Source organism: Plecotus auritus (genome assembly GCF_963455305.1).
Source record: "Plecotus auritus genome assembly, chromosome: 4".
NCBI classification, from domain to species: Eukaryota; Metazoa; Chordata; class Mammalia; order Chiroptera; family Vespertilionidae; genus Plecotus; species Plecotus auritus.
In genome coordinates, this window is record NC_137775.1 from 147991350 (window position 1) to 148004851 (window position 13502).

Consider the following 13502-nt stretch of genomic DNA (forward strand, 5'->3'; position numbering starts at 1 on the left):
ATTGTTTGGTGGTGTTGTTGTTGTTTGGGTGTTGAGTTGTATAAATTCTTGATAATTATCCTCTTATCTGATGTATTGGTGAATATTTCTCCCATTCAATGTGTTTGTCTTTTCATTTTGTTGATGGTTTCCTTTGCTGTGCCAAAACTTTTTAATTTGATGTAATCCCATTTATTTTTTCTTTTGTTTCCCTTGCCTGAGGAGATATATCAAAAAAAAAAAAATACTGCCACAAGAAATGCTGAGATTTTACTTCCTATGCTTTTTTTCCTAGGATTTTTATGGTTTCAAGTCTAACATTTAAGTCTTTAACCCATTTAAAAAAGCTTATTCTTTTGTGCAATTTAAGAAAGTGGTCTAGTTTCATTTTTTTGCACATATCTGTCAAATTTTCCCAAAACCATTTACTGAATAGACTATATTTAGCCCATTGTATGTTTTTGCCTTCTTTGTCAAATATAAAGACATGGGTTTATTTCTGGGCTCTCTATTCTGTTCAATATAGAGAACAGTAAAGATTCCATAAAAAAAAACTACTAGAACTGATAAATGAATTCAGTAAAGGAATAGGATACAAAATAAATATCCAGAAATCAATTGCATTTTTATACACCAATAATGAACTACCAGAAAGGGAGACTTAAAAAAATCCCATTCACAATTGCTTCAAAAAGAATGAAATACCTAGGAATAAACTTAACCAAGGATGTGAAAGACCTGTACTGAAAATGATTAGACACTGAAGAAAGAAATCGAAGAAGATACAAATAAGTGGAAGTATATACCATGTTCATGGATAGGAAGAATTTAACATCATTAAAATGTCCATACTACCCAAAACAATCTGCAAATTCAATGCAATTCCTATCAAGATACCAATTTTGTATTTCACAGTAGAACAAATATCCCAAAAATTTATATGAAACCACAAAATACCTCGAATAGCAACAGCAGTGTTGAGAAAGAGAAACAAGATTGAAGGACTCATGTTACCTGATATCGAACTATACTACAGGGGCATACTAATCAAAACAGCATGGCACTGGCCTGGCTGTGGTTAGAGCGTCGGCCTGCACACCAAAGGGTCACAGGTTAGATTCCCTGTCAAGGGCATGTATCTGATCTGGGTTGCAGGTTTGATCCCTGGCCCCAGTCAGGGTGCATGTGGGAGGCAACCAAGCAATGTGTCTCTTTCACTCGCTATCAATCTTTGTCAGTTCTTTTGTTTCAATGCTTATTTTTATGTATTTGGAAATAATTGAGTGTCATAATGAAATTATACATTAATATAGTACTTGGGTGTTTTTGTTTTTATAATTTTAGATCCTAAATTCCATATTCACACAAATAGAGAAGACTAATATTGCAGACCTTGTGACATCTTTGATTATCCTCTTCATTTTATTTGTGGTTAAAGAAATAAATCAGCGCTACAAAGCCAAACTTCCAGTGCCCATCCCAATTGAACTCATCATGGTAATTGATCACCTTAAGACTTTCTCTCATAAGTCATGAGTCTCACAGTTGTTTGTTGAAAGCCCTTCACCATCTGTAGATCAGGAGGATTTGGTGGGGCAGATGCCATCTCTGCAGTTTCTAGGCCTAAAGTTTAGTACAGTTTTATCTTTATTTAGAATTAATAATTTCCTCTTATGATTTTGGGTTTATTCTGTCCATTTAAGACATGGCTGGTGCAGAGGGCAAGATCTCTAAGAAGCTGATAGGTCCATTTGAATTAATGCCTCAACTCTGGTGGGACATTAGAATTGCCTCGGGACTTCTTAAAAAGTAGCAAAGCCTGGGCTTGAGATTCGTATCTAAGAGGTCAAAGGATGGTTTTTGGCATTTTTTGTAAAGCAGGACTCTTAGGTATGTCTCACGTTTCTAACTTGGGCAATTTGCAACTTTGCAGACTGTGATCGCTACAGGGGTATCCTATGGCTTTGATTTCGAAAGAAGGTTTAATGTGACTGTGATTGGGACAATGCAAACCGGGTAAGTGTGTCTTTTAGGATGACATCTCCAAGCACTCATTAGAGAGTAAGCAGAAGTTACTAAAGACAACCAGCTGAAGTGCATTAATCCAGGCCAGAATCCTCCCTGCATGTGGCATTTATGAGGAAGACTCACTGCTCTCCTTCCAGGAAGGAGCCACAAAGTACACATGGGTCTGCAGTTCTTAATATCAGGAAATGTCTCCTTGTGGAAGAACTCCCAAACCAGACGAACAGGGACTCAAACACAAGTAAAAATGAAGTAGTAAAAGTAGAAAAATAGGCACTTAAACCTGCTTCTCCTCATAAAAAAAGAAAAAAAAGAAAAAGAAAGGAAGAAAGAAAACCAAATGAAACCAGATTTCCTTGTCCATAAATTACTACAAACAATATGTAGTGCTTTGTTTGTGTTACTGGAGCCAAGAGCCGACAGTTCAAAAGAGACACTGAAGGAATACCTAGCACACTGCTTGAGCAATCCAGTTAGGCACACCCTGTCCTTTCTTGTGATCAAATTCAAAACAAGGCCAGAGCAACTCCTGCCGCTGCCAAAGGATGGGAGGTCCAATTCGTAGGAGGGATTTGAAAATCGATCTCCTTGCATTTATTGGATTGAGAAGAGAGATCCAAATTTGTGCTCTCTTTCCTTTTGCTGCCCTCTGACCATAACAGCAATTTCTTTCAACTTGCTTACAATGATAGGTTGTATTCCTGTATATAAAAAAACAAAACAAAACCATGCTTAAGGTGTACTTGAGAATTCCAGGAATCAGCATTTATATGCATTGCTGACTTTAAAATAGCCAACTTCTTTTAAAAGTGTATATATATATATGGTTTCTCTCCATTCTGCAGTTTTCAAGTAATTAAATTTTAATAAATGAAAGATCTTGTCAGAGGGTTTTAGAAATAAAGGATAAACTTAACGTCACTGAGTTACAATCTTAGAGACTCTACTTTGTGACTATATTTCAGATGTCAATGGGCCTTTCTCCTCAGTGTGCATGAGGTGGGAGGGGGAAGAATTCACATTTATTAATTGTTACATTCTACAGTGAGGCAGTGTAACTTAGTAGGCAACCTCAGGTGTTCTAGAGGTACGGTGCCTGGGGTTTAGCTCTGACTCACTTTGTGTGGCCTTGGGCTCAAGGAGCTAGGTAAATAATAGCGCCAAGAAATGAACTTAAGTCTTTGGACCACTCTGTCTATGGTGTTTGGAGGCTAGAACAAAAGATTAATAGCTGACTTCTGGTTATTTTGATATACAATGCAAATTTTAATTGTATCACTGATTTTAGATTTATTTAATCAATAAATAATATTCCAAGATAACTTTCTGATTCATGATAGCTGCAGAATGTGAGATAATAGTACTTCTTCAAATTAGAGCTGAAAAAATTTTAACATAGATATTCACAAATCATTAAGAAAGTTGAATGGAGCCTACCTAACCCATCACCAATAAGTTTTAGATGTTTATAGGAGCTGGGCATTTGAGTAAATTGCTGTTGCGTTTGAGATATTTGTACTGTTTAGAATACAATTAGTAAATATCATTTAACTGCTCTAAGTTCATGAGGCATAAGCACAAAAGTATCCTCTATGAGTTGAACGTTTTCCTGGCACATCACTCTAAATGGAAACCCTCTGTCTGCTTCGGGGCCACAGTTGGCTCTAGCAGTTCTGTGGAGTCCGGTACAGAGTCCAAGGCCCATCTGTTTGCTAAGGGTTTTCCATGAAAGGCTATGTTATCAATGGAAAGAAGACTTTCTTGCTGGCCTTGCCTCTGAATTGTGTTTCCTCAAAAGCCTCTACCCATGGATAACTAGTGGAAGCATTGTAGGTGATGCTTTGCATCCTTTGCAACAATGCAAGTGGGACCTAAGGTATTTTGCATGAAGCTTATGGGGATATAAATATACATTATGATATGCTCCTACTAGCAAAATCATATCAGATGTACCACTGCCATTGGGCTGTATTTACAATCTTGTATCAAATTCAAGCAGCATTGCTTTTCAACAATAATATAACAGATTCCAAAGTTGGCAATGATACTAAATTCTTGCTAGTCATGCTCCAAAGTGAGGCACCATTCATCCTAGATTGCATTTATTCATTGATTTGCCCCAAAATTATGGACCACTTGATCTATGCCATGAAGACTGGTCAGTTCTGGTCACAGAATAGTGAATCAGTCACAGTTTCTGGTCAATATCTGGGGTGGGGAGTTGGCAGGGGCGGCGGGAGGTATCAAGAGTTAGGGAAACACAGAGAAGCTCTCCTAACCCTTGATGGTGAGAGAAGACGTGCTAGAGCAAGCATGTCAAACTCAAATGCTAACACAGGCCAAATAAACAAGGTTTAAGTTTATGTGGGCCACAAAAAAACAAAAGCTTCAATTTTCATAGAAAAGTAGATTTATTTCAATAGAGACATGTTGTATGAAAAGGGCTGGCATAAATGAGTAACCATTAACATAAAATAATAGAACATTTTAATAAAAATTAATTTTTTTCTTGAACATTAACTTACCAGACACTGAATAACTGCACAAATTAATAAGCATAATGCAAATAAACCTATTTTTTCTGTTCTCCGAAAGTGAAATATTTCCTGATGCGCACACCAAACAAGTCAGTCCAAGATTAATGACATGGCAATCAGCTGCTAAAATATTCACTGCTAGTATTAGTGGAGAAAAATGGTGCACCTGCATGTAAGGTGCGTAAGGGAAATGAATGCAACACAATTATAGTAATCAGTCATTAGCAAATGTTGTTGTTTGTTATTAATAACTAGAGGCCTGGTGCACGAAATTCATGCACAGGTAGGGTCCCTAAGCCTGACCGGCGATCAGGGCCGATCTGTGGGGTGACCGGTGGGGTGACTGTGGGGCCCCTGCTGGCACCTGCCTTGGCTGGCCTGGGGCCTGTGGGCTGGGGGCAGCTCCTGCATCGAGCATCTGCCCCCTGGTGGTCAGTGCGCATCATAGTGACCGGTTGTTCCGTTGTTCGGTCGATTTGCATATTGGGCTTTTATTATATAGGATTATGTATAACAGGATATTATAAAAATTAAGTTACGAAATTTTTATTAAAATGTTTCTTACATAACATTATATTGTCTGGGCCACAAAAATAATTGTTATGGGGCCATGGGCCGAGAGTTTGACATGCTTGTGCTAGAAGGACAGGGATGAGGGGAATGGTTCAGGCACAGGGAACAGCAAATTAGAGGCTTCCAAGGTGAGAGAATGGGTGGCCCCTTTGAGAAACAAACAAACAAAAAAGCTGGGTATGGGTGGAGCATAAATTCTGGGAAATTGTAGCAATTAAGCAGGAATGAAGGGAGGGGGTAGATGGGGGGGGCGGGACTTGCTAAAAAATTTGGACTTTTTTCTGAGCACAAATGGATGCCATTGAAGATGTCTAAGCAGGCTGGTGACCTTCAGACTGGTTTACTTCAATTTCAGATTTCAGCCACCTATCGCGTATGACTTGGAAATTATCAAAGGAACCATCGGAGACAGCTTCAGCATTGCAATCGTTGGCTTCGCAGTGGCCTTTTCGGTTGCCAGCGTTTATTCCCTCAAACACGATTATGCGATTGATGGCAATCAGGTAAGTTTACAGCCGATGCTGGGTCCAATTCAGCATCTTTAAACAATGTTTCATGTACACAATATCCATGGCGCTGCTCCTAAGGAAGATCCCTTCTTGTTCTCTTGTCAGGAGTTAATAGCCTTGGGAGTGAGTAACATATTCACTGGATCATTCAAAGGATTTGCCGCAAGTACCGCCCTCTCCAGATCTGCAATTCAAGAAAGTACTGGAGGCAAAACGCAGGTATTTCTGGACCTTTGTGTGGAAGGCCATCCTAGCTTAGTCCCCGGGGAATGCCAGACAGGGGGGCCATGGGGGGGGGGCGAGGGCGGGGAGTTGATTTTGTGGTGGGATTGTTTTCATCTACACAGGTTGCTGGGATTCTCTCTGCTCTCATCGTGCTGATTTTCATTGAAAACCTGTCATTTCTTCTGGCGCCACTACAAAAGGTACCAACCCTCCCTCCTTGGATGCTATCTCTCTCCTTGGGGTGATGGATCAAGGACCCTGGTTTCTAAACTCTAGAAACATAAACCAAACGGGAAAATAAGGTAACTGCAAACTCTCAAGCACTCTTCTCAGCCAATACTCTGCGGGCCATGATATTTCTTTTTCCCCTGGTAGCATTTTGTGAATGCTAGGAATGCACATGCCCAAAACACCTTATCTACTCTACTCTTCCCGTGTTCGTAGCCCGGAATATACTTGATGTTTAGACAGAAAGACACCCTGGTACAGCAGCTTCAGTAGGAACTGACTGAGGTGAAGATTTTCTTCAAGGTTGAGGTAATCAGGGCGTCGATCTAAGTCAGAGAGAATGGTGCTGCCAGCCACACAACCTGTTCTTAGGCATCCGCCCTGCAGCTCCCAGGGTTTGGTTTGACTCCAAGACCAAAGCTGTCAGATTGCAGGATGGAAGCAAACAGCCAAATACACTGGGGAGTGTGCCTCACGCTCCTCTGCCCAGCTCTCCTGAACTGTAATTTTTGAGTGTTTAGCTGGAGGCTTTGTAAACTACTGCAGCGCCCAGATGGAAAACATAACGGCCGACTCCGGAAAGCACGGGCTCTCTAGGAAGCCAGATGATGGTAAATATGCAGCTCTTTATGGTGTGCATAGGGTTGTGAGGGAGAGTATGGGAGCACGGGCTCCAGAGTCCTGTAGACCTGCTTCTCATCCTGGCTCTGCCACTTGTTGTCTGTGTGCTTCGGGGCAAATTACTTAACTTCTCTCAACCTCAAGTTCCCCCCGCAAAAATATCCTCAGGTGAGGATTAACAAAAATACTAAATAAATGAATGAATGAATAAATAAATAAATAAATACACACACAGCCCCCTACATAGAGAATTCTGCCCTTTGTGCTTCTTCCGGGTGCATTTTTGGGCTTTCCCTCACCCACATCAACTTGGAGAATTAAAGAAACAATTGCCATATAAAATCATAGTTCTCCAGTGAATAAACAATGCCCAAAGACGTTGTTCAGGATGAATCAGAACTCCTGCTATAAAGGATTCACGTGGCAAGTTCTTAGACCACTGTGTCTGTAATGTCCTTGTTTCACCCGAGTAGCTGCTTTGCTTCTTTTTATCACAGGAGGACAAAAGAACCCACAGTGATGGCTAGTAATCAATGTTTCTTGGGTGCTAAGTATCGGCAGAATTTTATGCATTTTACATGTATTTCGTCCTTTTTATCAATTACACTGTGGATACCAGATAAAATTCCCCTCTGCGGCCCCTCAGTGCTCTGCAGGCTTTATTATTTAAGGGCTCTGTTATGGGTGTAATTCATTTCACATGGTTTTTCCTTGGAATTCTGTCCAGGTGGGAAATAATGCCTAATGAAAATAAAACTATGTCTCTTCTGCAGGTGGCACTGGACATGCTTAATGCTAAAGTCCCCCAAACAATAAGCAGGAGGCTTATTACAGAGAGTCTTATGGAACCCTCCCCCAGCTACCATGGTGATGACATATTTTTTTCCTAAAATATATCTTTATTGATTTCAGAGAGGAAGGGAGAAGAAGAGGTAGAAACATCAATGATGAAAGAGAACCATTGATCGGCTGCCTCCTGCACACCCCACACAGGGGCTCGAGCCCACAACCCAGGCATGTGCCCTAACCGGGAATCAAACCATGACCTCCTGGTTGGTAGGTCGACGTCAGCATGCAAATTCCATAGCCCATTCGGAATGGGGGTGAGGGCTAGGGGCACACATCTACCATTGTGTTAAAATGTAAATAAGAGTCTGACCAACATGGCTCAGTGGTTGAGCGTCATCGACCTATGAACCAGGAGGTCACGGTTCGATTCCCGGTCAAGGCACATGACGGGGTTGCAGGCTCGATCCCCAGTAGGGGGTGTGCAGGAGGCAGCTGATCAATGATTCTCTCTCATCATAGATGTTTCTCTAACTCTGTCCCTTCCTCTCTGAAATCAATAAAATATATGTAAAGAAAAATCTAAATAAGAAAGGGAGCAAACTTGGCTAATCAGCATTTTTCACCTTAACTGGCATCATTCCCCGTAAGACGAGTGATCTCACTTGGGCATGTGAAGGAAGAATCAGGAGCCTGAAGTGCTGCCGTAGCAGAGCTGAGTTCTCTACCCAGAGCTCCTAGCAAATCTACTATTCAGTGGTATCTACATCAGGACTTTTTAAAAGAGGCTGTGCTCCTGGGTGGTTAGTACTGGCTTTGGAAATAGTAACTCATTAGCTCATCCGCTCGCTCACTGAATAATTATTAAGCCTCTCCTGGATATATTCACCATGGTCGGTTCTGGGGATACAGCAGGGAACATGAGAGATGTGGCACACGCTGTTCCAGAGAGTCTGCCTCAAAGATTTGTTCACCTCTGCAACCTTCAGCTTCCTATTTCAAAATGGCATGATTGCTGAGCATCGTTAGAGTTTTGAATTCTTATTCCAGGACCTCAAGCTCCCCAAACTTGTTTTTAAACAAAGAGCAACCCCCCTCTCCCACCTTCAATAAATAGACACACAGTAGCCTCTCTCTGATTGAGAAGAATTTACATCTGTCATAGGTCTTAGGACCTGCCTTTCTCTGTGCCTGTGGTATAGGCTAGGTGCTGTCAGGTCATCGATGCCACTGTCACTGTGGTGGGGAAGGTCTGGTGTGTCTTGCATGGCACAGCACACCAGACAAGGGTGTACACTTTGCTTTGAGGCCCTTTAAAGGACTCACTTATCTACAGCCTTCACCTTTGCTTCTGTGTGGCTTATTTATTTATCTGAAAGTACATCTGCAGCTTATGTCTCTCACAGTCTGTCCTGGCAGCTCTAGCACTTGGAAACTTAAAGGGAATGCTGATGCAGTTTACAGAAATACGAAGACTGTGGCGAAAGGATAAGTATGATTGTGTAAGTAGAGGCAACAGCATTTGAGAGGAAAATCAGGATGGCACTTAATGCTGATGTAAAATGCCTATTTATATTGTAAACTCTGAGAAATTTTGTTCCTATATATCTGTTAAAATGACTTTAGTTTGTTTTATTTGCTATCTTTAAACAGCCTACTCTAATGATCATTCTCTGGGATTTTAATTTAAAAGGATGAGCTTCTTGCAAGTAGGAAATGCTCCAGGAAACACTAGTAGATAACTTCCTTAGATCTGCCCTAAAAATCCCTGCAGTCCTCCCAAATGCCACAGAAACTCTCTGAAGTTCAGGGTGTGCATTGCTTTTGTTCTTCATTACATCATATGTTAGTTACCAGAGGATCGTGAAAAACTTAAATTCTGAACATTCCTTTTGGAAGTGCTCTATAAAAGCTCCCCTTTCTCTCGGCATGCCTTGTTGTGAGAAGCAGAGTCCATAATTATATCAGGGTCAAAGTCTGTGGCATAAAAACGCTTAACATATCCTGTAGTACTTTACAAGCAAAAAGTAATAAACTACACCTGGTTTACTTTTTTTTTTTTTTTGCTAATCTCCTCTGTATCGTTCTAATTTTAGTATATGTGCTAACGAAGCGAGCACTACACTTGGTTTACTTTTGTTCCGGTTACATAATTGTTGGGGATTTTCACAGCCCTTTGGCCTACTGATTCTGATTCTTTTTTTTTTTTTCTTTGTTGATTTAAGAGAGGAAGGGAGAGAGAGATAAAAACATCAATGATGAGAGAGAATAATTGATCCGCTGCCTCCTGCACACCCCACACTGGGGATCGAGCCCACAACTTGGGCATGTGCCCTGACAGGGAATCGAACCATGACCTCCTGGTTCATAGGTCGACGCTCAACCACTGAGCCACGCCGGCTGGGCCATACTAAGATTCTTGGAGAGATCATCACTATTAATAAAATTAGCAGACCAAAAGTATAATATACCCAGTAATCTGCTAATTTTAAGGAACAGCAGCTGGTTCTGGAATTTTAGCTGTGACTGGTAGACTCAGTCATTTCCTTGACCAGGCCAGGGATGGGATTAGGGATGGATACACTCTCTTTGGATTTTTAAAAATATCTGCTTGTGTTTCTATGGTTCAGAACCTGAGCCAGTAGACATGACCTCTGGAGGCAGGTCCCTTCGCCTGTATACTTCCAACTTCTGCTGTGTTCCCTGGAAGTTCATGCTTTCTCATAGCAATGAACATAACACATTGTACTTGAATCAGAGTCAATTGTAGTGTGTGGTGTACATGTTGCCTTCCTTTTGCAGCTCATTTGGATCGTGACCTTCATCTTTGTCACTGTCCTGGGACTTGCATTAGGCCTGGCAGCTAGTGTGGCGTTTCAACTTCTGACCATCGTGTTCAGGACCCAATTGTGAGTGACTGCCGCACTCTGTATCCTTGCAGACTTTGGCCTGCCAGTGTCGGAAGAAAAAAAAAACTTGTCACTGATTAAAGGGAAAGTAGTTTAATGGATAGGCATGCAAATCTATCAAGATTGGCCAGTCTGTTCTTCCTCAGGTTGCTCACCCCAAAGGGCAATAGAATGGCCCAAATTAAAGCAGTAGCCTAGGTCTCTCCAGCTATTGGTCTGCTCTCTGCCTGCACTCAAATTCAAAGAAATCATAGAAATTTATATGCCTTAGACTATTTAAATTGGGGAAATATGTTACTGAGAAGATTGTGAGATTCTCCATGTCTAGTGGAGTATTCTTCCTCTTTATAGGTTGTTAGATTGTATTCCCACCTGAAAAACATGGAGCTGAACTAAGAGAATTTCTGAAAGGCCCTGCTCATCCTAGAATTCCACAAAAACAACAACACTTTGAATGATTGATTCTTAAGGGTCATCCAGTCCAAGCATCTTTTTTATTCCACTCAGCCTAAGTTGGATTATATTGTGACAGAGACATAAGACTTCTTAGCAGCTAAGGAGTTCTAGATCACAGTGTTATCATAGTTAAAGTTAACCCATGACTGATGGAATGCATCTATACAACTGGGTAAACATATCTGTCTTTTTCACCAAATAACTGTGATATTCAGAATCAAAACAGCAAACACAAATAGAACGTCTTTGTAAACTGGAATATGGTAGGTGGGAGGTACTGCCTTAGGAGCTGTGGCAGAATAAGGAAAAGAAGGTGTTGGCCCTCCATGGTCTCTAAGGACATAGTGAATCTTTTACATTTTTAAAATGAGCATGCTTTGGTATGCTAGCAAAACATCAATGTTAGCCTTCTAGGCCTCCCAAATATGTATGCATGATGTATGTGGTGTTCATTTTCCCTACAGTCCGAAATGCAGCACACTGGCTAGTGTTGGAAGGAGCAACATCTACAAGAATAAGAAAGATTACTCTGATGTGAGGAAGATTCATTTTTTACTTTGATTTGCTAAATTATATTAATATGAATCCTCTGGGCACCATCTAATATTACTTCTCTGCCTTACAGATTTATGAACCAGAAGGAGTGAAAATTTTCAGATGTCCATCTCCTATTTACTTCGCAAACATTAATTTCTTTAAGCAGAAACTTATTGATGCTGTAAGTTTAGGGGTTGTTAATTTTTTTTGTAATTCCACTGAATATCTAGAAATGAAATGTTTGTTTTGTAACAAGAGAAGGTCATTGACTTCACCTTTGTTGAGGCTGGGTTTTGTTAGTGTTTTTGTATCCCATGTCTTAGAGCAAGTGGAAAACTGCCTTGTAAAGGGCCTATTAATATGTTGGAAAATAAGATTCTTTGAACAACTTCCAATATACAGTCATCTTTTATTAAATTCTGATGTAGAGTAAAAAGATCACAATGAGATTTGGGGCTGCTGGTTTTTCATAGATATTGTCCTACAGATTTTCCTGAGGAATCAACTTCAGAAAGAGAAAAAGAGTGATATTTAATATTTGGCTGTATCATTGAAGAGAGTCAGAATAGCAAACAAATATTTATAATATAAATGAAATTAATAAACATAACATATATGAATATTTAACATGAAATAACAGCTGAGTGTCCCTGGTGGACTGGAGAGAAGATGACAAAGAAGCAGTCTTTAAGGTTAAGAAACAAAAGCTTAGCACTTACTCTTGAACCTGCCTTTTGACCTACTCTGTACTTTGCATAGAGTTTCTGCCTTAGCCCTCGCAATTATTACTAAACTAGAGGCCTGGTGCATGAAATGCATGCAAGGGGCTCCAAGGGCCGAGGCAGCAGCCCTGGCCGCCACTCCGGCCCTCACAGCAGTAGCAGCCCTGGCCGCTGCCCTGGAAGGATGTACGGAAGGTCATCCAGTCTAATTAGCATATTACATTTTTATTATTATAGATTGGTGTGCATCAAATATTTTTCTACCAAATTTTTTTACAATACTGAATCATATTGTGTATATGGCTTTATATACTGTCCTTTTCACTTAATCTAGTATCTTTCCATCTAACCACATTTTTTTGTCAACTTTTTTCTTTAATTACATAATTTGACTCTCCTTACCTATTCTCTAGAGCTATACGTTGCCACAATAAAAACACATTTGTTTTGAAAAGGGGAAAATGAAGGTTATCCTCTGGTTATTATAAAATAATACAATTATAAGATAAATAAATTATAAAATCTCATAATAATAGATATTATAAAATGTAATCATACACTTTTTAAAAATATATTTTATTGATTTTTTACAGAGAGGGAGAGGGATAGAGAGTTAGAAACATCAATGAGAGAGAAACATTGATTAGCTGCTTCTGCACACCCCCTACTGGGGATGTGCCCGCAACCAAGGTAAATTCCCTTGACAGGAATCGAACCTGGGACCCTTCAGTCCGCAGGCCAATGCTCTATCCACTGAGCCAAACCGGTTAGGGCATATACATTTTAATAGAATAAAATTATATAGAAGCAGAATACTAATTAGATGCCACCCATATTCAATAAATAGAAAATAAATAAAATAAAATCCTTTAAGAGTTGTGTGGACCAAAAATACAAACAGATTCAAATTAGAGTTTAGACCCCATTCATGGATCATTTATGGACATATCCTGGATGGTACACGGGTTTTTAAACATTAATCATTGCATACAGGCTGAGCAGACCATCAGTCTGACACAATGCTCTCACTGATGTTGTTTGAACCACTTACATTTTATTACTAATATATGTCTCAATTCCTTAACCTACCCTACTTAAAATCATTAGAAATATGCTATGTAAGTAGCAGAATATTCAACACTGTTGTAACACAACAATGCGTTTTTCAGGTTGGCTTTAGTCCACTTCGAATTCTACGCAAGCGCAATAAAGCTTTGAAGAAAATCCGAAAACTGCAGAAGCAAGGCCTGTTACAAGTGACACCAGTAAGTTTCTTGACCGCATTTCTGTGTATTATAGCTAAAAGCTCAGTAAAACATAGGTCAAGATGTTGGTTCCATTTTTTTATTAAAAATGCCAGATAAACAAGCTATTTCATGTGTCAATTAATGTATT

At 40.0% G+C, this 13502-nt stretch overlaps 1 protein-coding gene across 1 annotated transcript in view; it reads left to right on the forward strand.

Moving 5' to 3' along the window:
• The window catches only part of SLC26A3 (solute carrier family 26 member 3), a gene marked incomplete at its 5' end in the record, with an annotated part of 32336 nt that overhangs the window by 6076 nt on the left and 12758 nt on the right, over nucleotides 1-13502 (forward strand). Inside the window, 10 exons of the mRNA XM_080665065.1 lie at nucleotides 1324-1476; nucleotides 1913-1995; nucleotides 5470-5617; nucleotides 5729-5842; nucleotides 5971-6048; nucleotides 8890-8985; nucleotides 10286-10392; nucleotides 11313-11382; nucleotides 11474-11566; nucleotides 13277-13372. Coding sequence (XP_080521191.1) covers nucleotides 1324-1476; nucleotides 1913-1995; nucleotides 5470-5617; nucleotides 5729-5842; nucleotides 5971-6048; nucleotides 8890-8985; nucleotides 10286-10392; nucleotides 11313-11382; nucleotides 11474-11566; nucleotides 13277-13372 — 1038 coding nt within the window. The remainder of the gene's footprint in view (nucleotides 1-1323; nucleotides 1477-1912; nucleotides 1996-5469; nucleotides 5618-5728; nucleotides 5843-5970; nucleotides 6049-8889; nucleotides 8986-10285; nucleotides 10393-11312; nucleotides 11383-11473; nucleotides 11567-13276; nucleotides 13373-13502) is intronic.